This window comes from Artemia sp. Qi Xiang Cuo, chromosome 20, assembly GCF_049724085.1.
Source record: "Artemia sp. Qi Xiang Cuo chromosome 20, ASM4972408v1, whole genome shotgun sequence".
Lineage (NCBI taxonomy): Eukaryota > Metazoa > Arthropoda > Branchiopoda > Anostraca > Artemiidae > Artemia > Artemia sp. Qi Xiang Cuo.
Window position 1 is genome coordinate 11,024,145 of NC_142813.1, and position 26,890 is coordinate 11,051,034.

General features: G+C 36.8%; 1 protein-coding gene across 1 annotated transcript in view; it reads left to right on the plus strand.

Annotated features, from left to right (window-relative positions):
- LOC148939861 (RNA helicase aquarius) overlaps positions 1-26,890 on the plus strand; it is a 242,439-nt gene that overhangs the window by 46,804 nt on the left and 168,745 nt on the right. The window contains exons 11-13 of the mRNA XM_089106313.1: positions 5,621-5,856; positions 16,648-16,865; positions 25,355-25,524. Coding sequence (XP_088962439.1) covers positions 5,621-5,856; positions 16,648-16,865; positions 25,355-25,524 — 624 coding nt within the window. The remainder of the gene's footprint in view (positions 1-5,620; positions 5,857-16,647; positions 16,866-25,354; positions 25,525-26,890) is intronic.

Consider the following 26,890-nt stretch of genomic DNA (forward strand, 5'->3'; position numbering starts at 1 on the left):
TTCAACGTAGTTGAAAGGTTCGGAAATTATGTCTTTAAGGATGAGAACCCCCAGGGCAAGGGTTGTAATTTGTACCTGGGGTATATGGTTTTTATAGAAAGCGTTGTCGTAGAAACTTCAAAAAGGGCTCATTTGATTGGAAATTGAAAGCGCTAGTGCCATTTTTAATAGTCAGAAGTGATTGGAGGGCAAGTAACACCCCTCTCACGCCCATCATTTCCCCAAATACATCCAATCAAAATTTTGAGATAGCAATTTTCTTCAACGTGGTTGAAAGTTCTGGAAATTGGGTCTTTGAGGATGACAACCCCCCCCCCACAGCCCTCAGGGCAAGGGTTGTAAGTTGCGGCCTGGGAGCATGTAAGGTTTTTATTGAAAGCGTTGTCGTAGGAACTCAAAAAGTGCTCATTCGATTGGAATTTGAAAGGGCTAGTGCCCGTTTTAATTGTCGAAAGTGATTGGAAGGCTTGATATTTTTATAGTAAAGATCGATGTGGGTACAATGTTTTGTTTTTGTTTTTTTTTCTAGACCAGGGCACTTCATACCGAAGGAGTTGTCGTAGGAACTTCGAAAAGGGCTCATTCGATTGAAAACAGAAAGGGCTAATGACCTTTTTGATATACGGAAGTGATAGGAGGGCAACTAGTCCCTCTCCCCCGCCCACCCTCCCACTTGCCCATTGTGTTTAAAAACTAAATGCTGCCTTAAGATTAAATCAAAATGCACTGTGATAATGCTAGTTCCTAATAAGGCATCTCAACATTATCCCAAGAACGATTGAGGGTATTAAGTTCAAATTTTTGGGGCTACTTCTGCTCTTAAAATTTAACTAAATCAAAATAGCCTAAGTGTATCAAAGCTATCAAAGAAAGTAAACAGATTCTTTTGCGAATGTTATCAAGTTATCCATTTCAGGTCAACTAGAGGAGGTATGAAATAAAATTATACACTACTATTTGTGTCCAGGTTTTTAAAAGGGTGTATGTTGTTAAAAATTGCTGAAAATGTTTCTCCAGCATACAAATAGCAGGCCAAACTATACAGTCTTAAAAAGAAAAGAAAAGATTTAAAGTGTTATTTTCTTTTCCCTGAAAATACTATGTCAAAATAAAACAGCATCGATAAATAAATGAAACCCAAAACGAACAGAAGCTCAAAACCCCTATGTCTTCCCAAGGCCAGAACATAATTTGCACTTTACTGATAAAAATACAAATGAATGTGCATTGTCAGTTTAATATACATGTACTGATATTTTGTTATCAAAATTTAATTTTATTTGATTTATTAAAGTTACGAAAATAGAAACATTTATATTTTTTCAGTAAAGTGCAAATTATGATTTGGCCTTGGGAAGGCATAGAGATTTTGAGCCCTACTCATGTTAATTTCTGCTCGATTTGAGTTTGAATCAGTTGCTTATTGTAATTTCTGTTCTTTTTTGGTTTCATTTATTTATCGATGCTGATTTGTGGTAGTTTCACGCTTGATAGATTATTTGATTTTAATTTTGCTCTGCCACCCTTCGATCAGAATATGCAGCTTTATCCACAACGTCATCGCAAGGTATTATGAACAATAATTCTTCTAAGGCTTTATTAATTTACTTTAATCAGTGAAATTTTAATGGCTAATGTACATAGTTTAACTAGGATGAACGTGAATACATAACATGATGCCTTTTTTTATCCTCTTTCGTAATTTAGTAATTACTTCTGGAGGAAATTAAATTTCAAGCCCCTAATGGGGCCCCAATAGGTAAAACAGTTTAGAGTAACCCAAAGTTTAAAAATATATTCTTAAAAAAAGCTGTTTAGCGAGAAAATTAGCCATTTTTAACCGGTTCAGAATTGGTAATTATTATTTCAAGTACTCTCAATATTGCAATGCTATTATGGAAACAAATTTGCAGAAATTTTAAAGAACCAGAATCCCCCAATAACGATGTAAGTTTGACTGTAACGTCAATTTTGTTTTTTTCGATTTTGTTAAATAATAAAAGCCACTTGACTGTATGTACTCAGGAATACCATTACTACTTTTAATAACTCAATGCAGTTGTTTGAGCTTTTTGAGGCCAACATAGCTATGCACTCTCCTCCTCCATCCCAATATAATCAAAGCCTTCTTTTAAAACAACCCCAAAAAGCTCCCAATTCCCTTCAATGTTTCCTTACGACATCCTACCACTCTGTTTGGGGACGACCTGCTTTTGGTTCGGCCCTAGACGGTTGGCTGACAAGGGCAATCTTTTGCAATCTATCATCCTTCATCCGCAGAACATACCCTAGCCATACCAACCTTTCGAATCAACCATTCAACCATTTTAACCATCTCTACCACTCACGAATGGTACTGAAGATATGCAGGGTGACGCGAAATATTTTTATTAAAAAATACAAAATTAAATTAGTTTGAAAATGAATATTTGTCAAATCAAATGGTAAAATAATCGAAAAGTTTGGGATTATAGAAATCATAGTTTAAATTGTACTGCACCTTATAATGGTATTCTGTGGGATCGTATACTCGCTAGTTCTTAAAAGGGATTTAGTGAACAAAGTAAAATAGGATTCAGGGTTTTCTGGTAGTTCGTTTTATTTTTGATTTGAATATCAAATACTCTTTTTTGCATTTTTTGGGGAATATTTTTTCAATGGATATCTTTCTCACTTGAAGTACTAAGTGCCCGTTTGTGTTTTAAGTGCTCACTTGAAGTACTGACACCAGAACTAAATAAACGGTAAATTGGGTTAAATTCTTCATGCAAAGACTCTACTAAATTTCTTCATGTTAAGCCTGAAGATTTGCTAGATGTTTTCTAGAGAAATTACCAAGGGTTGTTTTGGTTACACGGCTGACTGGCCGTATTTCAAACTGTAGGCTGTACGAAAAGTGCGGTTCAACCCTGCTTTCTAGGGCTATAGTGAGAGAAAGGTTGATATGGCTTGGGCTTGTTCTGCGGACGAATTATGACAGGTTGTCGAGGATTATACTTTTCGGCCAACCGTCTAGAGCCAAACGAAAACCAGGTCCTCCTCGTTTGGGGTGGGAATATGTCGTAAGGAAATATTTAGGGAAAATGGTATTTTCCTGGAAGGGTGTAAAGGGGGGGGGGCTTCGAATAGATTGGGGTAGAAAAGAAAAGCGTACGTAGCTGTGTTGGCCTCAGGCGGCTTTATGCGTTAGTGAGTTGTTAGTAGTTTTAGCAGTAGTAAAGGCTGCACGTGATTTGTATCATCACTGCTTCAAATTTACTATTCTCAGTTTTCACGATATGTCATGTACCCTTGTTGATGGTTTACTTACCAGCAATTTTCTTGTGCTTTAATTTTACTGAACTCTATAGTAAGCACATTGGATTGATGCTCTGCATGGCAGTACGTGCCCCCGGGTTTGATTTCAGCTGCCGCAAGTTTGGACGCCGTGTTTACTGCCTATCCTTATGAAAAAGACATAACCAGAAGTGTCAATTCGACGCCCTATGCGAGAGCAATGGATCTGAGGGAGCTTTATCTTATCCTTCTTTAAATTTTACTCTTTACTTACGAAAACGAGGTGAGCTTGCACGTGTAGTTCACGTCTACGTAAACTACACGTTAAGACGCTGTTTTGCGTCTAACGGTTACCACATTTTGATTATATAATATGGGTTTCATCATGATGTATTTTAATATTTAATTTGGAAGGCCAAGGGAATCGTATATGTGGATTCAACCTACAGTATTGCTGTAGATAGCTGACTTGTGTTGATGGCTCGGTTACCGTTCAAGCTAACTTATTATGTTTACCTATTATGTTTAGCTTATTTTGTTTATTAGAGATTTCATTAAATGTAAAACCGATAAAATGTGTTACCTACTCAGTGCTTTGAAAATGTATAAAATAAAAGTTTATTGAAAAGGTATATAAACGGCTTTATCTAAAATTATTCACTTTCAAAATATAATGGAAAGGCATAATTTATTTTATTGTTTCGTCTGCCCAGCTTGTTATTTATCAGCTGTCAGCTTATTATCAGCATATTAGCTTCAGCGTATCATGTTTCTTCAGATTATCTAAAATCTGTTGGTTAGTACGGAATCTCAGTAAATCTTTATGACTGTTCCTTTCCTTAACGTGCATAATTTTTTTTTCTTCTTTTTGTCATTTTTTTTCTATTTCATAAGATTATTGCATCAGCTTAGAATCAGCATTCAGTGTATTTGAAAAGAAACATAATCTGTGAAAAATTCTTTGAAACACACAGTACTATCTATGTTAGGCACGTACTTAGAGAGGGGAAGGGGGTCTTTGGGCCGGTCAAAATTTGTTTTCAAACTGACCTCCATTTCAGTCAAGCTATTGCAAGGGAATTTGTTGAGTTGCAAGCACCAGTAAACATTTCGTCCGATATATGCATTCTCGCTCAGTCGCCTAGCAACATTCATCCTGCATATTCTACGGAATTTCTTCGTTCAGCCCATTTGATTGGTCTCAGCAAACGAATAGAACCGAGTTCAGTTTTTAAAAAAGAAGTTAATAACATGGCTAAATAACTTCTTTTTTTTATGTGAAATCATTCCTTGGGCATAAACCGAATACTGGAAAGGACTTTTTTTTTCAAGGGGTCCGCATCCCCTCGGATTTAATGCAGCATTCGTTTTATTAAGTTTTGAAGTAAAAATGAACTTTAATTATTTAAACTGCTGTAATTAAATTTATTATTTTTATTAATTTCTCAATTTTCGTCCGCATAAAAGAACATTTTTGTGTTTTTTTTTAACGTGAAGCTTTCATGAAAAACTCTCAAATCTAAGTTTATGTCCCTGCAGAATCTACCTCTAGAATCTCCTTGTTTTTTTTTTGTTTTTTTTTTTTGATTTTTTTTGTCACCAGACAAGTAATACAAATTTTGATGATCAGAAAATTAACTTCAATATTAATCGTTTCCATATCTTGGATTAGTCAAACAGTTCGTGGTAACGAATTGTAAGTAAGGAGTGGCTCGGCTCAATAATAACTGAAACTCTAAAAAACTGGAATTTTGATATTAATAGATACATCAAAAGAATCAGCTTGTTATGTTGATTCCAAATATATAAAATTTATCATATTGGGATTACCAATCAAAAGTTACGAGCCTGAGAAAATTTGTCTAATTTTTGAAATAGGGGGAAAACGCCCCCCTAAGACTCTTTGTCACAACTCTACTTTTTAAAGTAATAAAAATCTTTAGCGTAAAGAGCGAGGCGTTGAGGAGGGAATAGCCCCTTTTATAAACATCAAAAACAAGAACAACAATAGGGAATTCTTTTCGTGAGACAGTAGAATCAATTTTTTGAATGAATATTTTGGCCCTATGTCCAAGGGCCGTCCTCAGCAAAACTTTAGACATAGGGCCGATTTATTCATTCAAAAAATGTATTCCACTGTCTTACGAAAAGAATTCCCTATTCTTCTTCTTGTTTTTGATGTTTATGATGGAAAGGCAGTGTTGTCTTCGTCACTATTTTTTAACAGCCCCTTTCATATACGGAATAATTTTTGTTCGTTTTAAGTTTTAATTTCGCTCCTTACTTCAGTTCAAAAAAACTTGTTTTTGTATTTACTCACTATATAGATCTGTTTTGGTTGCAGGGTTGACGAGTATAAACAAGTGACATTTTCCGGCTGGTCAAGGATGGCCCAACCAATTATAAATTTCGCTATAGTAGAAGTTGGGAAACCAAATATTGGAGAACGACAGCCGTCAAGAGTAAGAGCAGACGTATCAATGGTTTTGAACGTCAGAGACGTTATAAAGAAAGAATGGGAGGCATTGAGAAAGCACGACCCTTGTTTTCTTATCACTGTCAGACCTACTCTTGGGCTTGGTAAGTATTTACTACTGCCACTAATAACTTAGTGCAGCACAAAGCCGCCTGAGGCCAACACAGCTACGCACGCTCCGGCTCCATCCCAATATATTCAAAGCCTTCCTCTTTACACCCTCTCAGGAAGCTCCAATTTCCCTTAAATTTTTCTTTGTGACATCCTCCCATCCCAGCCGGATGAAGATTGGATAGATGTTTTCCAGATAAATTGTTTACGGATTGTTCTGAGTGCCCGGCTGACTGACCCTATTTCAATCAGTACGCTGTACGAAAAGTGTGATTCAATCCAGCTTTATAAGGCTGTACTGAGAGAAAGATTGGTAAGTATCAATGGACTAAAAATTATACTTGGACACAAATACTCAACATATGATGATGCACTGAAACTACTCAACTTGAATTCGCTTGATAGTCGTAGACATGACTTGACATATTGATTTGGGCTAAATTGTTTGAATTCCCCAACTCATCGTAGTTTATTACCAGACCCGGAGAGCCCCCCTACTGAGGGACCAGTCACTAGACTTGGACAAATAAAAAAGAACTGTCCAGAGTTAGTGACTTACCCAGCGTCTAATGCCGAGAGATATTATAAATCATTTGTCCCTTATTTTGCAATGTTTGTTGTAGTTTATTTCAGGTATTTGCCTGTGAGTATTCTTGAATGTACCAACCATTTATATTTTAATTAATATATTCTGTATAAAAGGTCGCTATTATAATCATGAACCGTGCAAACTGCTTTAGCAGCATTATTTTGCTGCTTTAAATTTTTGTGTTGCTGTTTAGTTGCTTTTTGTTTTTGATCCTTGTTTTGTGTCTTCTTTTTTTAGCACTGACATGCTCATGTTAGCTCCGGCTATTGTTAGCGAATAAATATATTCTGTTCTATTCTAATAACTCTGGATGAAGGAACTTGAATTGAACTATTTCTTTATAATCTTTATAAGTTCAGTAGAATATGGCAAAAGGTAAAGAATATGACATTGGAATTTACAGTCCCTACGTACAGTGCTGATCTCTTTTTCGTGAATTTTCAGCCAGGAAGTGCAGTGGGGGGCTGGGGGACAGCCATCCTGTGCTTTCGCACATTCTTCCTGTTTGCCTTCCCCTTGTTTCTTTAAGAACCCATGTCGAGCTGGGTTGACTCTGGCTGAGCTTTCAAAGTCAGGCCATTGAAACCCGTTCCAAACCAAATAACCAGCGACACCAGGATCCGAACTCCTGTTCTCCTGTTCAGATCCTGTCCTTTGTCAATGTCCTTTGTCATGAAAACAAGGGATTTCAAGTTTGGAAACCCGTTCCAAACCAAATAACCAGCGACACCAGGATCCGAACTCCTGTCATCCTGTTCAGATCCTGTCCTTTGTCAATGTCCTTTGTCATGAAAACAAGGGATTTCAAGTTTGGAAACCCGTTCCAAACCAAATAACCAGCGACACCAGGATCCGAACTCCTGTTCTCCTGTTCAGATCCTGTCCTTTGTCAATGTCCTTTGTCATGAAAACAAGGGATTTCAAGTTTGGCAACCCGTTCCAAACCAAATAACCAGCGACACCAGGATCCGAACTCCTGTTCTCCTGTTCAGATCCTGTCCTTTGTCAATGTCCTTTGTCATGAAAACAAGGGATTTCAAGTTTGGAAACCCGTTCCAAACCAAATAACCAGCGACACCAGGATCCGAACTCCTGTCATCCTGTTCGGATCCTGTCCTTTGTCATGAAAACAAAGGATTTCAAGTTTAGCGTGCTAACCTCACGGGTAGGACAATAGCAGTGGAAAGGGGGGATTAAAAACCAACTGAGTGGCTGAAAAACTATTAAATATATTCATTACATGTTTTGTTAACAGTTTTGTTCAAGACAGGAGGCTGTTCTTACCAAATTTGATCTCGGGAGAATTCTTCCTATACCCCGCTCTTTGCAATCAAATGTTTAATATTAGCTTTTTATGGCTCAAACTTAATTAGATTTTTAATTTTTTTGTAGAGGGAGATGTGGCTCCCTCCCCCTTTTATTAAAGCCTAATTTAAATAAATCAGTATTGCCAAGAAGCTGATACATACTATCTCCTGTAACAGCTGACTGAGAATTCGGAAATTCCAAGCTTTGATCATTTTGATAGATTTATGGATTACGGTTTGGATTGTGGCTACTTACAAATAAAATAAGACTGCTGAAAAGTTGGTGTTTAGCCCTTTTCTGAACTTTTTGAGCAGATCACTCACAGAAGGTGTAAAACTTGATATGATTGTCAAGAGTGCTATTAACTGTTTCGAACACAATACAGTTTTATAAGCTAAAACGACCCTTCATAGTGAGTTGGATATCCAAACGCGGATGGTTTCGTATGCCAAGGATGATGACAATATTACTGATATGTGCAAGTCGCTAGTCACGGCGGCAAAGGAAAATGTTCTGATCCCAAAGTTTGTAAGGTTTAGTCCTTGTGAAGTACCTGCCATCGGTAAGTCTGTTCATGCCACAGTAGTTTTGAAAGTAAATGAACTTTCGAGAAAATTAGATGGATTTATATTAAATGCTAGCCACTTCCGACCAGCCTGCCTGACAAGTCCTAGCCTCCTCAATCCACAACCCCTCGCCACTATACTCTGTGATACTTAAGAACCCCCCAAAAGACTTAAAAGGCACAAGTAAACGAAAAACATTCATCGATAAGGTGTGCCCAAATCCGAACGATATAGCCGAGTTACGCCGCTCTGAAAATGAGTGGAAACTTGTGGTTTGGTCCAAGAAAACCGCGGGCCAGATAGTCGAAAATGTTAAGTGTGCCGAACCATCGCTCAACATTTCCCTCAATGAGCCTGCTTTTATCGCAGCGATTAAGCGAGTACCAGAAGATTTAAACGTACTATCGCTGAAATAGCTAATCTCCAAGTTCATTAAAACAGTACATTGTGGCAAGTCCCGAAAATTTAAAGTTTGCTTTCTGTTTCTAACTGATCTTGATACGTTTCTGAAAGCATCTATGAAAGTGGGATATGAACGCCTTCCGGTTGAAGAGTTTGTGTTCCTACCACGTCGCTGCTTCAAATGGGTCATTTACAAATAAACTTTCTTTGTTGCAAAGCCTCAGCTCCAGTTATAACGTGATTTTCCTCCAGAAACATTTTGTTACTAAACATGCTATCAGCATACTTACACTTGATGGCATGACGTCGTACTCCGTGCCTTCTAGAAAGCTGAATAACAGAGGCAGACCCTCTTGGTGGATTTGTTACTTTTGTTAAATCGGCTCCTCGTTCTAGCTTGTTGGAACTACATTATCATTGTATAGCTGTGAAACCGGTCTCCTGTGTTTACATTAGTGTGTATCTACCCACTGATTGCTCCAACGATCAGTCAGAGCGATTATTTGCTTTATCATGCGAAAAGTTAGGTTCTTGTGTAGACAAAGTTCAGCGTCTAGATTTACCGTGTGTTATAGCCGGAGACTTTAATTGTAATTTGTCTGAACCAGATTCTGAGGCGTCTCCACGTATTTTTACGTATATTCACACGTCTTCGCGAGCCTCTAACTTGGACGACGTTGCTTTATCTTCAAATCTGACCGCCGATACAGTTAACGTTATATTTGATTATCATCTGTCTGAACAATTACCTATAACTTGCTCTATCGGTGTGCCATCTTCCGTTTCTCAAAGTAGTCCACTAGCACGCGATTCCTCAGCACGGCAGTATCGTCGTCATTGGTCAAAGATTGACCAAACTCAATTCCTCGAGTTGGTTGACTCAACTCTGAGTAGAATTAATGTACCCTTTTACCTGTTCTAAAAGTCACTATAGTTGCCTATGGGCGAGGCTACAATTTGTCTTCATGTATATCATGTTAAAATATGCCATGCCTCCCCTTTGCCGAAAAACAAGCTGTCCCCATGCAACGTGTCATCAAAGGAATTGTTCCTGGATGGTCCACAAACCCAGAGCTTTTTAATTCATGTGGACAAGCAAAGTTTTGGTTTCCTATATGGAAAGATTGTGGGTGTTCTACTACCGGGCATGTGAATGACATACGGATCTCTACTAAGCGGAAGTTTTCCAAAATTCTTGCTCAGCATCGTAGGGATCTTATTAATAGCTATTCTACCCATAACAAGAATGAATTATGGTATTTAAATTTGTCTCCTCCTCAGCACCCGCTTCTTCGTCACCGTCCTCAGCTGACATCCGAGAAGCTGAATGGTGTGCATATTATGAATCTGATTTTTCTGCCCCTGATCCCATCATAGAGCAATCTTATGAAGTAGCTCTGGATCAGTTTCTGGATGCTCAACCCGATGAATATTTTGTGGTCAGTATCCGTTCTTTCGTAGATGTCATCCAAAAATTAAAGTGGAAACGTTCATTTGGTATTGATCAAGTCAGTGCGATTCATTTGAAATACGGGGGAAAACTTCCTCTTACGGCTGATCTGTCTCTGCTTATGCAGATGATTTTCACTCAGGGTATCGTTCCTTCTTCTTTTTGCATCAGAGATTTGACTCCTATCTCTAAAAAAGGGAAATCTGAAGTCCACTGTACATCATTCCGCCCTGTTACCGTAGCTACATACCTATGCAAGCTCTTTGAGTTACTATCCAATAAGGAACTGGAAAAAGTCTGCTATACCCCTTCACACCATTTAAGATTAATGCGAGGTACCGGCTGTGCCGACGCTTTAACCGATGTTGCAAATGCCCTGTTTTATATGCGATCGTTTGGAGAAAGCCTTGTTTTAGGGGGACATGATTTCAGCCGTGCTCTGAATTCTCTTATCCACGCAGCGATGCTTCTGAAAGCTGGTAAACGTGTATTGAATCTGGCCATTATTCATTCTCTTTAAGATTTATATTCAAGACTGCTTATCCCCCTGAAACTACACCAAGATAAAGGGATACCCCTGATTCCACTTTGACAACTTATCCCAGTCAAGAAAGGGGCCCGTCAAGGAGCTGTCACCTCCCCCGACCTCTTTAATAACTAAGTTCTGGAAGTACAAGATTTGTGCCCTCCTTGTCTTCATTTTGTCTTCTGTAAACCTTTCCTTGATGTGCTATGCTGACGGCATCCTAAACCTTAGTGGAACTCCTCAACGTATCACCGAAATTTTTGCAATTCTTAGGTAGAATATCGGAACGGTGGGGTGGAATTCAACTCCTCCAAAATCTGACATTGTTCTGTTTGACAGAAAAAAAAAATTCTCTGCTCCTTACGTTACGCCCTGATCCAGTTCTGTTGAACTTGTGAATTACCTTTAATATTTAGGTCTGTCCACTGCTTCTTCTATTCAACTCACCCGTCTTATTCTTGAACAAATCAGACGTAGAATCTCAGCAGCTTACGTTTCCATTGTATCTTGTAAACTTCGATTCAACCAACATCTTCAAGCAACTCTATATGATGATGTTACCCTTCTCCATATCCTCTACACCGGACCCTTCTGGAAACTCCTAACTAAAACTGGTAAGAGTAAAGTCCGATCCATGTTCTTTCGCTTTGCCAAGTATCTGCTTCATTTGTCTCCGTGGTATAGAAATGCGCTCACTATTGTGAAATTCAAGGCTGCTGACCCAGAGGTTGTCGTCGCTAGACGGATAGCGAAACATAATCGAAAAACAGATGGGAATTTAAATGATTGGTCCCACATTCTTAAACAGTGATGTATTGTCCTTTTTTTCTATGGTCCGTTGTGTTGTGTTTTTAATTATGATGGATTTTTCAATAATTTTTAATTATAATAGTAATTTCATTCTTGTATGATTGTTTAACTTTTCTGTTCTGCAGCATATATAGTAGGTCTCGCCATGTTGAAGATTTTTTTTTCTTTTTTGCACATATATTGTATAAATTTGATGGTGCTGTTATCGTTCCTTAACTTATCGCCTTTGGTTCCAACCTTGGTCCCGAACATCGCTTTCGTTTATTTGCTATAATATAATTGATTCATGTATTGCCATATTAACAAGTATTGTGAATTTTAACGATTAACTTGTCACGCCACTGGAGCCATATCTTGCAGTGATAAGATAGTGGCCACATTAGATAGTAAATGTTTGTGTTTATACTCGGTTGCTTAGAAGTCTTTTTCTCTTTATTCTGGTTTCTTTCGTATATTTGCTCGTCTTGTATTTTACGAAGTGTCTAATTGCTGTCTTTATTATTTTATTATTTTGTTTTCTCTTACTGCTCCGTCTTGTTGCTTTTGTATGACGGGTTTTCAAATAAATAAATCTTCCTATCTCTCTTTAAATACTTTTGTGTAATTATACAAGGCTATTTAATTGAGGTTTCTTCTCAGCTGTATCACTCCTTGAATCTTGTCCCCTCTCCCCTCTTAATAGACCTACTATTGGGTATAGTAAGTTCCAAATTGATTGATTCCGTAAAAGTAAAAGGCTTTTGGAGAAGGTATTAAATGTGAGGGCCCCTTTCCAGGCCCCCTAGACTCCTCCTCTCCTATAAAAGGGTATAGAAAAAGGATGAAGAATACACAGAAAATTAACTGAAAATTAAAATTAATTCCCTATTTTAGTCTCAGAGTGCATTTGCGGTGTGGTAAATTTGAATTTTACTTTAGCATGGCCATTTAATAGCCAGATAATGGTCCTATTTTCATTTGGTCCTGTTTAGTACAATTATGCCATATTTAGTCTCATTTAAAGAGTCGCTTCTCATCCTATCTCCGTCAATTTTTAAAATCTTTGTTTCTATTCAATAGGTAAAGGCTAAGAGTGATAGCAGATGGCATTGGTGGTTAGTTCTGATAAAAATATTTTAAAGAATTTAAATCTATTCATACTACGACTGCTACTACTACTACTAATAACTTACCGCAGCACGAAGCCGTCTGAAGCCAACAGAGCTACGCACGCTCCTTTTCCAACCCAATCTATTCAAAGCCTCCCTCTTTACACCCTCACAGGGAGCTCCCATTTCCTTTAAATTTTTATTTATGACAAATGACAATTAGGACCTTCGGTAAGGTAGTGGTAAGTACAGTAAACCTCCCCCTTCCCCATCCCCACCGCAAGTAGCCCTTCAGAGGTTTGGGCCTAAAAGTGTGATTTTCAAGGATCAAACCAGTATCTACCTTGTTACCAGGTAGCAACTCTAAAAAGGTTGAGAAATTGAAATTTTTTTTTTTTTGTTCATTTAGAAATTGAAATTTATTCAGAAATTTAAATTAAAAAGGGCCAACGTATTATTAGTATAAACTTAGAACTGAAATGAAATGTTTAAGTTTATTTCAATCCAGTCTCAAATTAGCGTAATTTGTGTAACAGCGATGTATAGGCGTAACGTCGCTGTTACCCCTATACATCGTATGAGAAATTTTCAAACTTTTGAAATAATCGCCAAAAACTGTTTGCTGAGCTGCTCTCCAGATGCATCAGAAGGGTAATATACATTCAGTTACACTCCGGTTCTCTTAATTTATATTATCCTGATGATTCACCCTTTGAGAACAGCTTAGCGAACGGTTTCTTGCAACTATCTCAGAAATATACAAATCTTAGATATGACCTTTAGGCCTAATAGTGACAATAATTTGACGAGCTTGTGGCGTTTTTTCTTACCTGCTCTGTTTTATGGGGGTGCTGTCTACTACATGGACACTTTTTCTTATTACTTCTGAGCAAAATGATAAGTTTCGGCGGTTTTGGGGTATACCCACAAGGGGTTTGTTTTGATGCATTATTAACCAAAATGGCAAACGCTTGCGTAGGTATGTCGTAGGCTCACTTTACTCCATCGTTCGATGGCTTTAAGGTAGTTAAAAGTTGCATGGCAGTCTAATCAAAATGTACGGTGCTTGCATTCTACAATAATATATACTTATTGAATTTCAGGAAACTTTAAGCGAGCAGAAATTAACATGAGTAGGGCTCAAAACCCCTGTGCCTTCCCAAGGCCAGAACATAATTTGCACTTTACTGAAAAAAATATAAATGTTTTACTTTTATAACTTTAGTAAATCAAATAATATTAAAATTTTGATTAATAAGTATCAGTGCATGTATATTAAACTGACAATGCACATTCATTTGGACAGTGCGAAGTAAGAAAACAGCTCTTAGTACATAATATGCAGAATGATTGTACCAAACACATTAGGCATGCAGACCCGCTATACTTTACCCCCCCCCCCCTAACGTGCAAATATATTGCCCAACTTTGTTTCTAAAGTATTATATAGTATCTTATTTTGATATATTTCATTGGGACTGAAGCGTCAGAGAAACATATTAGAAGAATATTAGGGAGGGAAATATATCATACAAGTCCCATTAATAATGAAAAGAGCACGGCTCGACCTCACCCAACTAGGTGTGACGTTTCAGAAATCGGTAAAAAGAAAAAGAAATTCCAATTGCTCTCTCTCACTACCGCCCTCTAAAAAAGCAAAAAGAAGGAAATAATGAGAGATCACTCGAGAGAAAAAGATCGCTAAGAAATTATGCAAAATGATATGATCAAAAAGGAAATGATAAAAAAGCAAAAAGAAGAAAATAATGAGAGATCACTCGAGAGGAAAGAATCTCTAAGAAATCATGCAAAAAGATATGATCAAAAAGGAAATGATAAAAAAGCAAAAAGAAGAAAATAATGAGAGATCACTCGAGAGAAAAAGATCGCTAAGAAATGATACAAAATGATATGATCAAAAAGGAAATGATAAAAAAGCAAAAAGAAGAAAAATAATGAGAGATCACTCGAGAGAAAAGAATCGCTAAGAAATGATGCAAAATGATATGATCGAAAAGGAAATGATAAAAAAGCAAAAAAAAGAAAATAATGAGAGATCACTCGAGAGAAAAAAATCGCTAAGAAATGATGGAAAATGATATGATAAAAATGATTAAAAAGGAAATGATAAAAAAAGCAAGAAGAAGAAAATAATGAGAGATCATCCGGAAGAAAAAGATCATTAAGAAATGATATGATAAAAATGATAAAAAAAGGAAATGATAAAAAAAGCAAGAAGAAGAATATAATGAGAGATCACTCGAAAGAAAAAGATCTCTAAGAAATGATGCACTCACTAAAGCAAAGAGATTTTAACTTACTTTTAAAATTAGCAATATCACTCGAGAGAAAAAAATTGCTAAGAAATGATGCAAAATGATATGATAAAAATGATTAAAAAGGAAATGATAAAAAAAAGCAAGAAGAAGAAAATAATGAGAGATCAGTAGGAAGAAAAAGATCATTAAGAAATGATATGATAAAAATGATAAAAAAGGAAATGATAAAAAAAGCAAGAAGAAGAAAATAATGAGAGATCACTCGAAAGAAAAAGATCTCTAAGAAATGATGCACTCACTAAAGCAAAGAGATTTTAACTTACTTTTAAAATTAGCAATATTTTCCTCTGTTAATTACTACTTCGGAAACTATTATAACAACCTGGCCTAGCTTGACCAACAGAGAAAAACTATCATCGAGTTGCAGCACGAGGGCGTCCTCGTCTTCGTATAAAGCAGCTACAAAACAAGAATTAGCAAGCTTCTATGATGAATTTAAAATCGTTATCAGTAATAGTAAATAGTATGGGTTTTTTTCTGAGGGACGAACTTCTGAGTTTCTTTAGGGATAACCTCCCCAGTAAGATCATTCCAGGTTGAGGTACAACGTCGAATGAAGCTGCTCTTCAAATACCCTGTTCTCAACTTGTCGACCTCAAGATAATTAGACCGAGCTGTGTGGCTTCATTTCTGTCTTGTCGACGCGACATCATACCTCACACTAACAGACCGGAGAGAGTCGTGGAAGACGACTGAACCTGCTCTATTAGCACTGTTCAGGATCTTTTGGAGTGGTGCTAATGACGTTTTTGGTGCACCAGCATACAGCGGACATCCACTCTCGGTAATAGGTCTGATGCAAGACTTGTGAAGTGGTATACATATATATATTTATATATATATATATATATATATATATATATATATATATATATATATATATATATATATATATATATATATATATATATATATATATATATATTTATATACTTAATAATTTAAATTAATAAATTTAAATCCTTACCTTAGGCCCTAGTTCCGCCAAATGGAACTGGGGCATGAAGGAAGAGCGTCCAGTCAAACCTTAAGTTTCCTGCAGCTACGACGTCCTCCCGCTCTGGTTGAATGTAGGTAATAATGCTCCGCGGGTGTGTTTGATAGTTGGGACATAGTATATTTTGAGTCCTTCCCCTTTGGCGGGTGCCCAGCGGATTCCAGGGAAGGACATCATTCAAACAGCCTTTGGTCGCTCATTTTTAGGACATGTCCTAAATACCTCCATGCTCGTACTCTGATGAAGTTGGTAACAAGCAGGTATGCCGTCGCATCACGTATTGTATTGATTGATTAGTCATTTTCTGAGTCCAGTGAATCTTTAGTATTCTCGTAAGGCAAATCTTTTCGAACGATTGTTTTTTTTGTTTTGTTTTTTTTCTGCTACTGCTGCTGCTTTAAGTACTATGTTTCTGATTGCGTACGGTAGTAGTAGTAGTAGTATATATATATATATATATATATATATATATATATATATATATATATATATATATATATATATATATATATATATATATATATATATATGCACCGGCTTGAATTTTTTTTCTTATTGTCTCATCCTTAAAGTTCCACTTAAAATTTAGCATATTAGCTTAAGAGAATTTTGTGGCAACCTGCAGATATGACTCACTTTAATATCGAACACTCAAAATATTACCAGCAAGAACCTGCATTATAAATTGTTTTCTTTTTTTTTCCTACAGATAAGCAGAGTGATGAATCAATTCCATTTGCTAGGCGCTACGGTGTTGTTGCCATTCGTGGATGTGAAATTGAAGGAATGCTTGACCAGAATGGGCGTGTCATTGAAGAAGGACCGGAACCCAAGCCGGAACTCCCAGGAGATATGAGGTCTTTCAGAGTTTGGCTGGATTGTAATCAATATCGAGTTGATATGGAAAAAGCTTCTGCTGGAGGATTGGTGAGTTAAAATAAATTATTCCACCTAGTCATTCCAGGTATAAGTACATAATGCACGTTCCATTACCCCTAGATAGGACAGTTAATATATAGGAAAGACAGGACAGATATATAGGAAATAAATTATCCCACCTAGTCATCCCAGGTATAAGTACATAAATGCATGTTCCATTACCCCTAGATAGGACAGACTGAATTCTATAGAAATACGGTGTAATTAGGCATAAGGACGATTTTTTCTAAAACATTTTTCAAGAAAACACAGATTCGCTTTCGAATATCGTGACTGTGTTTTTTGAGTCAATTCTCACGGCTGTTTACGCTGAATTTCCATAAACTGAGCTTTACGGAATTTTGCTGCATTTATATGGAATACGGACGATTTTTTCTAAAATAATTTGCGACAAAATACGGAATCGCATGCGAAATACACGGCTGTTTTAACTAATGTGATTTTGCGTGCCAACGTTTATGGCTGTTTGCCCTACACTCCAACAGATTGTTTTCTTCGAAATTGGGGTGGGATTTTACCAAATATGAACGAGTTTTTCTAAAAGGATTTGGGAGAAAACGTGTATCTGATTAAGAGCTTTCCGTCTGTTATTCCAACTCTTACTTTGAAAGCTATGGCAGATATATATATATATATATATATATATATATATATATATATATATATATATATATATATATATATATATATATATATATATATATATATACCCCCCCCATATATATATATATATATATATATATATATATATATATATATATATATATAAAATAAGAACTTCTACACATATATATATATATATATATATATATATATATATATATATATATATATATATATATATATATATATATATATATATATATATATATATATATATTATATATATTATATATATAAACATTTAGGCAATGTATTGCAGAGCAATCCCAAAAAGTAACCATGCCTCGGATAAACTATACTTCTTATTTTAGAGTCAAAATTGGAGGAAATCTGGGTTATAGCTCGAGGCCATCAGTCGCGACCTGTACGACTGTACGTCTCTCGTTAAATCCTTAGTGGTTCGGGCTGTTCTTACTGGCTGCATTAAAGCTCTCCGTAGTCAATGAATCTTTAATGTGTTCCACTCGTTTTTAAATTAAACTCCTGGTGGGGCCTTGATTTTACTGGGTGACCTGAGTGGTAGACCTGCTTTGCTGGAGCCTAAATCGAGGTCTAATTGGGACCATAAGCCTAATTGATAAAGCTTTATTGAGGCTCAGTTGTGAGAATAAACCTTGCTTCCACAATGTCTTGGAAAATAAGAGTGAATGGATAAATGAGATTAGAGTAATTAGATAAACGGTGATTAGAGAATTCATAGTGATAAAGATAAAGTAATACTTTTTTAGAAAATGACAGTTACAAGCTTAAAAAACTATTAATGTCGAATAAACGACAGAAAACTCAAAGTGGACACCAAATTTCCCAGAAATCTTAGAAAAATCATTTAACTTCTCTCGTTTTATGCCGGAGATAGAATATTTGGTTTTAACGAAACTTGACTGGAAATTGTGAATTTTGTTACGGAGTAGAATTTTTTTTATTAAAGTTGAGGAGAAGCATATCCCTAGAAACGTTCTAGCATACCTTATAGGAAAACGCTAAGAATCAGCTGAAAGTAAATATCATTAGAACAATTTGGCCCCTTTAGGAGTTCTCTGTGGTGGTACCTGCTTTATTTGAAAACCTTACCGATACAGGGGACGTAAAATTTCATTATATTTTTAATCAAATTTCATAGTCAAACCCAGTGTTGCCAGGTTGGGCTATTTCCCGCCAATTGGGCTATAAAATTTTCAGCTTCGCGCGACAAGTTGCTAGAAACCCGCGAAGCTGGTTTTTGGGCTATTATGTATTAAATCTCGCTGCTTTTGGGCCAGAAATTGAATTCGTTTGAAACCCAAAAAAATCATGTTTGAAAATTTTACCTATTTGTTCATTTACCTTCTTTGTAGATTTGAACCACAATATAAATATAATATGTCTTGACTGTGTTATCCTCTTCTAATTTGGGGTACCCCACCCCATATCTTCATCAACATTCCTTGAAAATAAAAGTATGTAGAACGTCTACTCTACCGTCCCAATAAACATAATATATACGCATAATACCCTGACACCTTTTTTCTGAGCATATGATTGAATGCTAGACGCAAGAAATCAGAATGAAAAGATATCGAAAAATGTAACGAAACTTCGCATTCTACATGTTTTGGAATCACAACGAAATAAGCCAAGAAGGCAGGGTGAATTTTGTTAGTTTGAAAAATTTAATCACGGAGAAGGATCTTGGAGTCAGACACGAAATAGGAACAGGTAATTTAGCTTAATTGTAGCTGTACACCACAGTTCATATAATTATCCAGTAAGCTTATCGCAATTCATTTCTGGTCTTCGTTCTCGGTGCGAACAAAAAGCTCCTCCCACTTATTTCTGCATTAGCGGGAATGCGGGTTAGTCTGTTTCCGATTGTTTCCAACAAAGTGCATTATTCGTAATAGCGGGTTTCCACTTGTTTCCGATTAGATCACAGTCTGACTTGTCTACCCGTGAAAAGATCTGACTTCGCTTATGTTTATATCTGCAAAAACGTTCTCCGGAGCACTCGCACCCCGGTCCGGGTTTTTATAATGGGTGAGATAGAGAATGATCATACTGGATAATTATATGAACTGGATATTATATGTTCATAGGTTTAGTGGTGTCTTGGGAAAATTAGAAATGTTTAAAGTAATAACAAAAGGCGATGATGTACAAGTATATACGGTCAGAATATTTCTGTCGGCAACTGTTGCGACGCATCTACAACAAAAGTAAAGAACAAAGAAATATGCGTTCCGAAGTAACTCTACAGGAAGAATTAAAACTACTCAAAAACAAAAGTGAAAATTAAAGAGATATGTGGCTGAAAGATATGTCACAGCGAGAACAAGGGAGTAAGCGGTTCAAGAATAAGCGGCAATGAGAATTACCTGCAAATGCGAGACAGTGAGCATCAGAACGTGTAAACAATGGTGTAAACATTAGTAATTTCATATACCGTACAGAATAATTTCTGTTCGTTTTAAGTTTGAATGTCACTCCCTACTTTCAGTTAATTTTTTTTTTTTATTTAATTTCTGTATTTTTGAATTAATGCAGCTTTGATTTTGGGTCACCGTACATGAATAATAAAAACAAAAATTTGCCTATTAATTTACTTTTTTTGGCTAAAAGGCTTTCTCGAAATTTTGTTCTGACGTAACTTATGAATTAGACTACGTAACGAACTTCTATATTTGTATGTTTTTATTACGTATATTAGGTACTTCGCGCCCTCGTCAATACCTCGCTCTTTACTCTAACGTTCGAATTTTGTTCGAATCACTCACCTTGAATCACAAAGGCCGGTTAATTAGAATAGATAGCGCTTTTGAAAGCACAAAAAAAAACTTCAGCGTAAAGAGCGAGGTAATGACTAGGGGACGAACCCCTTCATATGCGTAATAATTTCTGTTCAGTTTAAGTTTTAATGTTGCTCCTTACTTTCAGTTGAAAAAACTTGTTTTTTATGTTTAATTTCTTATCGTTTTTGAAATAATGCTGGGAAATCCGGCGCCCCCTTCATAGAAATGTCCCTTCTCCCAAGAAAACATCCTCCATGGAAAGATCCTCCCCCGTAACCCCCTTCTCTGACTTCCCCCAACCAAAAAAAAACTCCTGAAAACGTCTGTATACTTCCCAATAACCAATACTATACGTAAACAGTGGGCAAAGTTCATAACTTGCAGCCATGGTCGTAGGGAAGGGGGGGGGGGGGGGCAGGGTAGGGCAGCTGCCCCCCCCTCCCTAGAACTTCGAATTTACGCTAGATATTAAAAAAAAACTTTTCGTATGTTGGAATTTTTTGTTGGATGTTACCTGGTAGATGGTTAAAAAAGCTGGAAACAAACAGAAATTTCCAAATATCGTTTGCGATATCAACATTTACGTTTCGATCTTCAATATTGATTTTCGGTCCGATATATAGATAGGAGACTGGCCCACGATCGGTTGGTTTTGGCTTGTTTAATTTTCTATGAGTTGATTCAAGCGATAAGAAGCTGCTGAGCATGCCAAAGCAAAAGTAACTCATTCAATACCATCCTTGAAAAAGACAATTAGAAATACTCCGCCATTTTTCCACCTCCCCAGTTAGCGCGAAGTCTCTTGCTCCAGTCTCCTTCCAAAAGTGGACCTTAAGTTCTTCAGTTGCTACTTTTTGATAATGATAACATTGTGAACAAAATTCCCTTTCTTGCTCTTCAGCTCAATCAGAATGTAATCACCAGCCTTGACTTTCTCAGTGTCAAATTAGAAGTTGCTGGTTGGGGGCTCGTCTTCGATGTTGTTGTATAACAAGAGTTGTTGTATACAGGATCATCTACGTCAGAATCGTCACTCTAACTGTAAATCTTGTTGCCAGAGACACGCCTTTTGCTTTTTAGTCTTTTCACTTGTCTGACTTTCTTCCATTCCAGGACTAGGACTTTTTGGCATATACAACTTTTATTCTAGCAGTAATACATTGTTTTATGGGGGTTTCTTTGAGCACCTTTCATTTTTTCATATTTTTTTTCCTCATCATTTTTTGTATTTAGCCTTTTGGAAAGTGTTTTTCATAGACGATCTTTGTAAAGAATTATCTGTTGGCCTTTTCTTCTCATTTAGAGACAGAACCTGTACTGTATGTGTTTCAGGGTCTATGTTAAAGAAGGAGTCTAAATGTCGCACAGGACTTACGCTGAGCATAGAAACTTCCCTAGTAAGTGTTTCACTAGATGCGGTAGGCATTCTGTCTGAGACATATGACGAGAAGAACTGATGATCCTTGAAAACATTTCTAATTGTGGGGTAGACACCACTTGCTCTGATTCCACTGACTATATTCTCAGGAGTGAAAGCCTTTGGATATGCTTTCCCCAGCAGCTCAGCAATGTATTCACTGATATAGCTTTACATTTGTGGGCAGTCATACAACTTGCGGCTTCCTGGTTGTAGTAGTCCTTAAGGCGCCCCATGACTCATTTCTAGAGGTTGTAGTTTGTGAGTAGTGTGGGGAAGGACAGTTAAAAGGACAACACTATCATTTTTTAGCTAGATCAAGCAATTCGAAGGTGTATCGGCTGATCTAGTGCTCTAATTTCAGAGGTACAGGTGACTGTTTGGAGGGTTTGACTTGACTGATAAAATGCTGCAAGTGAAGCACAGAATGATAGGCAGTCATCCAGCCAGAAATATTTTCTGAGCTGAACGTGATGGTTCCTGGTAAAGCTCCCCTGAGTAAAATTTCCGGACACTGTTTCTGTGGGGAAATAAGTAGAGGAAGGACTGTGTTCCCAACGCATTAAAACCAGCACAAATCGTGGTCAACTGACCTCTTTCTGCTGGCGTGACCTTCCCTACTTACTTCTCGCCTCCCTGTGCAATGATTTTTCCAGGCTTGTGGATGTTATCAGACCTGATTCGTCAAAATTTCAAATGTCTTGTGGTCTGAACATGTGTTTATATAGGCCTCGCGCCAGGTTGCTAAAGAAAGCTCCTACACTGTGACAGTTGAAAGCAATTGTCCGTCATAGGCTGGTACTTTCTGGCGTTTTTGCTGTAGAGTTTTAAGGCAATCCATAAAACCACGGTACCAATCTTTACCTGTAATTCCTCCACTGTCTCCACTGCCTTTGCAGTTCCGTTATCCGGTACTCTTATACTCTTAATAATGGCATAAGTGTATGCAAATTTACACGCTTTTAGGGAAATACAGTCGAAAGCATATCAGCTGTCGTTTTCAAGCAAGTTTTTAGTCCTTTTTCTTGTTCTTCTGTAAATATTTATCATGTGTTGTAACAGGGTGTATGGAAACTTAGGTCCAGACTTTTTAGAGGGATATTCAGCTTCTCAACTTTTTTTATGTAGTCTTGCAGCGTTCCTCTAGGGACAGCCATGGCACTTCTAGAGAATCCAACTGACTTCTTGTAGAGTAAGACAGAAAAAATTGCTGTTTTATTTTCTTCTGGATCACAGCCATCTTTCTTTCTTTTCTCTTCTGTTTTACTTTTAAGCATTTTATCTTTAATGAAATTTAACAGGAAAAAATGGAACTTCAGTTCACCTACTGTTCTGACAGGATTAAACAACGCCAGAATTAACACAGTTTTGGGTTTTAAGCTTGCCTTCAACCTTTAAATATGCTGTTTACACAGCTTTTACAAGCATAGCCCACTTTTGGACACCATGGTACGGCATGCTGAATTTACCCCAGGTATTGTGGCCGAACATGGGAGTTCGCTATCCCGCAGGATGAAAAAATACTAACAGCAAGCTGGTGAAGATGGCACGTCTCGGAAGCTGCCAAAAACAGGCAAATAATAAGAGAATACAATGTGAGTTTACAACGCGAGTTTTCTAGTATTCGTGATTAGGCGTAGACTTTCAGGCAAAATTGAACAAAATTCAAGAGTTAATCACCTTAGAACCTGATCCAATCTGATATTTTTGGTAAAAGTATTAATTAAGGTCAGACATTTTTAAAAACATACACTGCCATCTGTCAGAGCTTTTAAAATCCACCAGAAGCTCCATAGGTTCTTATATTGAAACTGTTTGCTTTGGCTAAACGTGGGCCGGTCTCCCCTATACCAATTTTGATATTTAATTTTGCCCAACTGTAAACTTTTGAATTGAATTCTTAGAAGAAGCTATTATCTAACCATAATGTGATTTGTGTCAAATCGCTTTTGTGGTGTTTATGTTTTCTGGAAATTGGAAGTTGGATAGTGGATCTCTTATATTATACTGTTACAGGAAAAGTAGAACATGGAAAATGTTAAAGGCCAAGTTTTAGCGAAATATAGAATGACTAGTTTCTAAAGACCTATATTCAAAGGACCTCGGGAAGTATTAGTAAGATCCATCCCCTCTTCATCACAGAAGGGGCTGCCCCCCTCTACGCAAGATGCTGCCTACGCCCATGCTTGCAGCCCTTCCCCCGGGAACTCTGGGGGATTAAGTCATCTTCAAAGACATATTTATTAGATTTTCGAATATGCTGAACAAAATGGCTATCTCGAATTTTTGATTGGGTGACTTTGTGAAAAAAAATGAGCGTGGGAGGGGGCCAAGCTGCCCTCCATTTTTTGTCACTTTTAAAGGGCACTAGAAATTTTAATTTCCGTTCGAATGAGCCTTCTCATGATACTCTAGGACCATTGGATCGATACGATCACCCCTAGGAAAAAAAAACAAACAAATAAAGACGCTTCAGTGATCCTTCTTCTAGCGAAAATTACAAAATTACACATTTTTGCAAATAGAAGCTTGAAACTTCTATAGTAGGGCTCTCTGATACGCTGAATCTGATGATGTGATTTTTATTAAAGTTCTATGACTTTTAGGGGTTGTTTCTCCCTTTTCTCGAAAATACGGAAATTTTTCTCAGGCGCGTAACTTTTGATGGGTAAGACTAAACTTGATGAAACTTATATATTTGAAATTAGCATGAATATCTAAATATTTTGATGTACCTATTGGTATCAAAATTTTGTTTTTTAGAGTTTAGGTTACTACTGAGCTGGGTCGCACTGAGCTGGCTCGCTCCTTACTTACAGTTCGTTACCACGAACTGTTTGATCGTGGTATGCATGCAATGAACCGAGTTTGTAAAGAACAATTTGCTTTTATATGTTTTTTGTTTTCAGTGAAGCACTTGTCAATGTTACGACGGCATACGTGGAGGGGGTTGTTATTTTTGTTCGTTCACAGACCTCTTTTTTGCTTTTGACCTATACTTATGTGTAGGTTATCTGATATACCGATTGTATATCAGATAATTTGTTCAGCTATGTTGTTCAGCTTTTTTCTCTCTACAACATGGTGTAAAAATCATTTCTGTTGCAATTTGTTCGGGAACAAACTCTAGTTTGCCTGTACTTTTTTGACAACTAAATGCACATAGTGTGTTTTGATTTAGTTCAAGTTCCCCCTCCCCCTATCCCCCAAAACGTTCACTAGTTTTGGGCTACTTTTGAGCTAGTAATTGCTCCTGTTTGGGGTATACGTTATGCTAAAAACCTGGCAACACTGGTCAAACCTCAGATTCTCATTAGCTCTCAATGGTGGATAGTCCCCTGTGAGAATGCGGTAATGAGCCCTTTGTCTTTGAGACGATCAGTAGATTCTGAGGCTCGCAAAATGATTCAAAGATGCCGAATCCCCTTAATGTTGCTCATTAGTTTCATTTTAATTTTATTTTGTTGAACAATTTGTGACCTTCGTTGGACTGACCTGGTTCATTCTAAGCTTATTCATTTATGCACAGAAATGCGTTGTTGCACACCAGGTACTAGGAATCACCTGGGATCGCCAAGGAATCACCTAGCGAGGTGACTAAAAATGAAATCCTAATTGAAATATAATTTTAGGACATATATGATACATTCAACATTGTAATGAGGAGGAGACCTAAAGAAAACAACTTCAAAGCCGTTCTAGAGACAATTCGAGATCTGATGAATACAGATTGTGTCGTTCCAGATTGGCTACACGATATAATTCTTGGATATGGCAATCCTGGTGCTGCTCATTATGCTGAGTATGCGAATTTATTATGAACTTAAGAACCACTAATTTTAACTGCAATTCCTCAGCTTTAGTTCAAAGTTATTATATGTTGGAGTTGAAATCCCGAAGCTGCCATTGGCAGCTTCGGGATAAATGATTGGCAGCCTGTCAGTTATTTATCACCACTGCTAGTCTAATTATTACTCATTTGTTAATCATATAGTATTATTATATAGAATAGTGTTATTAATGTAATTTAAGTATATATAATTATTGACATATATACTGGTTTATCACTTTTCCTTTTAGATTTATTACTAATATGTCGTGTAGTGTAGCTGAGAGCTCAAACTTAACCATCATTTATTACTGTAACTAATTTGATTACTGTTTATTTTAATTATTTGTCACTATGATTTTTCAGCTTTATTTCTAATTTATTATGCATTTTAACTAAGAGCCCAAAGTTGTCAACTATAGATTGTTATAACTAATCGCATTACTATCGATTTTATGATTTTGCTACTACAAGTTTTCAGATTTATTACTAATTTATGGCATAGCAGAGCTAAGAGCCCATTGATAAAGAATCAAGAACATTAGATTTTTTAAAAAAATTGCTTTTGGACCCATCTTAGGTCTATTTATACCTGAAGTTCACGATTTTCCAAGACCTGTCTTTGGTTGTTCCATATTATGGAGCTTTTAGGGAAGTGCCACATTTTTCTCATTTTTGCCACGTCGAACCGTGAAAATAGAAAAGCATAACTAATTGGCTAAATTTAAAATGCTTTTCATCCATAAGATTTCGAACATTAACAATACGTTGATTACTACTACTACTACTAACAACTCACCGTAGCACCAATCCGCCTATGGCCAAACAGCTACGCACGCTCCTCCTCCATCCCAATCTATTCAAAGCCTCCCTTTTTACACTCTCCCAGGAAGTTCCCATTCCCTTTAAATTTTATTTATGACGTGCTCCCGTCCCAGACGGGGGCGACCTACTTTCCGTTTAGTCCTAGACGGTTGGCCGAAAAGGACAGTCTTCGGGAATCTGTCATCCTTCATCCGCAGAACGTGCCCTAGCCATCTCAACCTTTCTTTCATTGTAGCCTAGGATATATATGGCTGTGTAAGCTCCCATTTAACCAATTCAAACAATCAGATTTCAAGCTCACTGTCTGTACCATCTTGGTACAGAGTTGATACCTTGGTACAAACTTGGTACCTTGGTACAAACTTGGTACCATCTTGGTACAAAGTTACTATTTTTATTACTGTTAATTTTACTCATTTTAATTGTAACTTTTCAAGTTTATATGTTATTTATCGTATGTTGTAACTAAGAGCCCAAAGTTGTCAATCATTTTGCTTTGCGCTAGTTTTTCTTT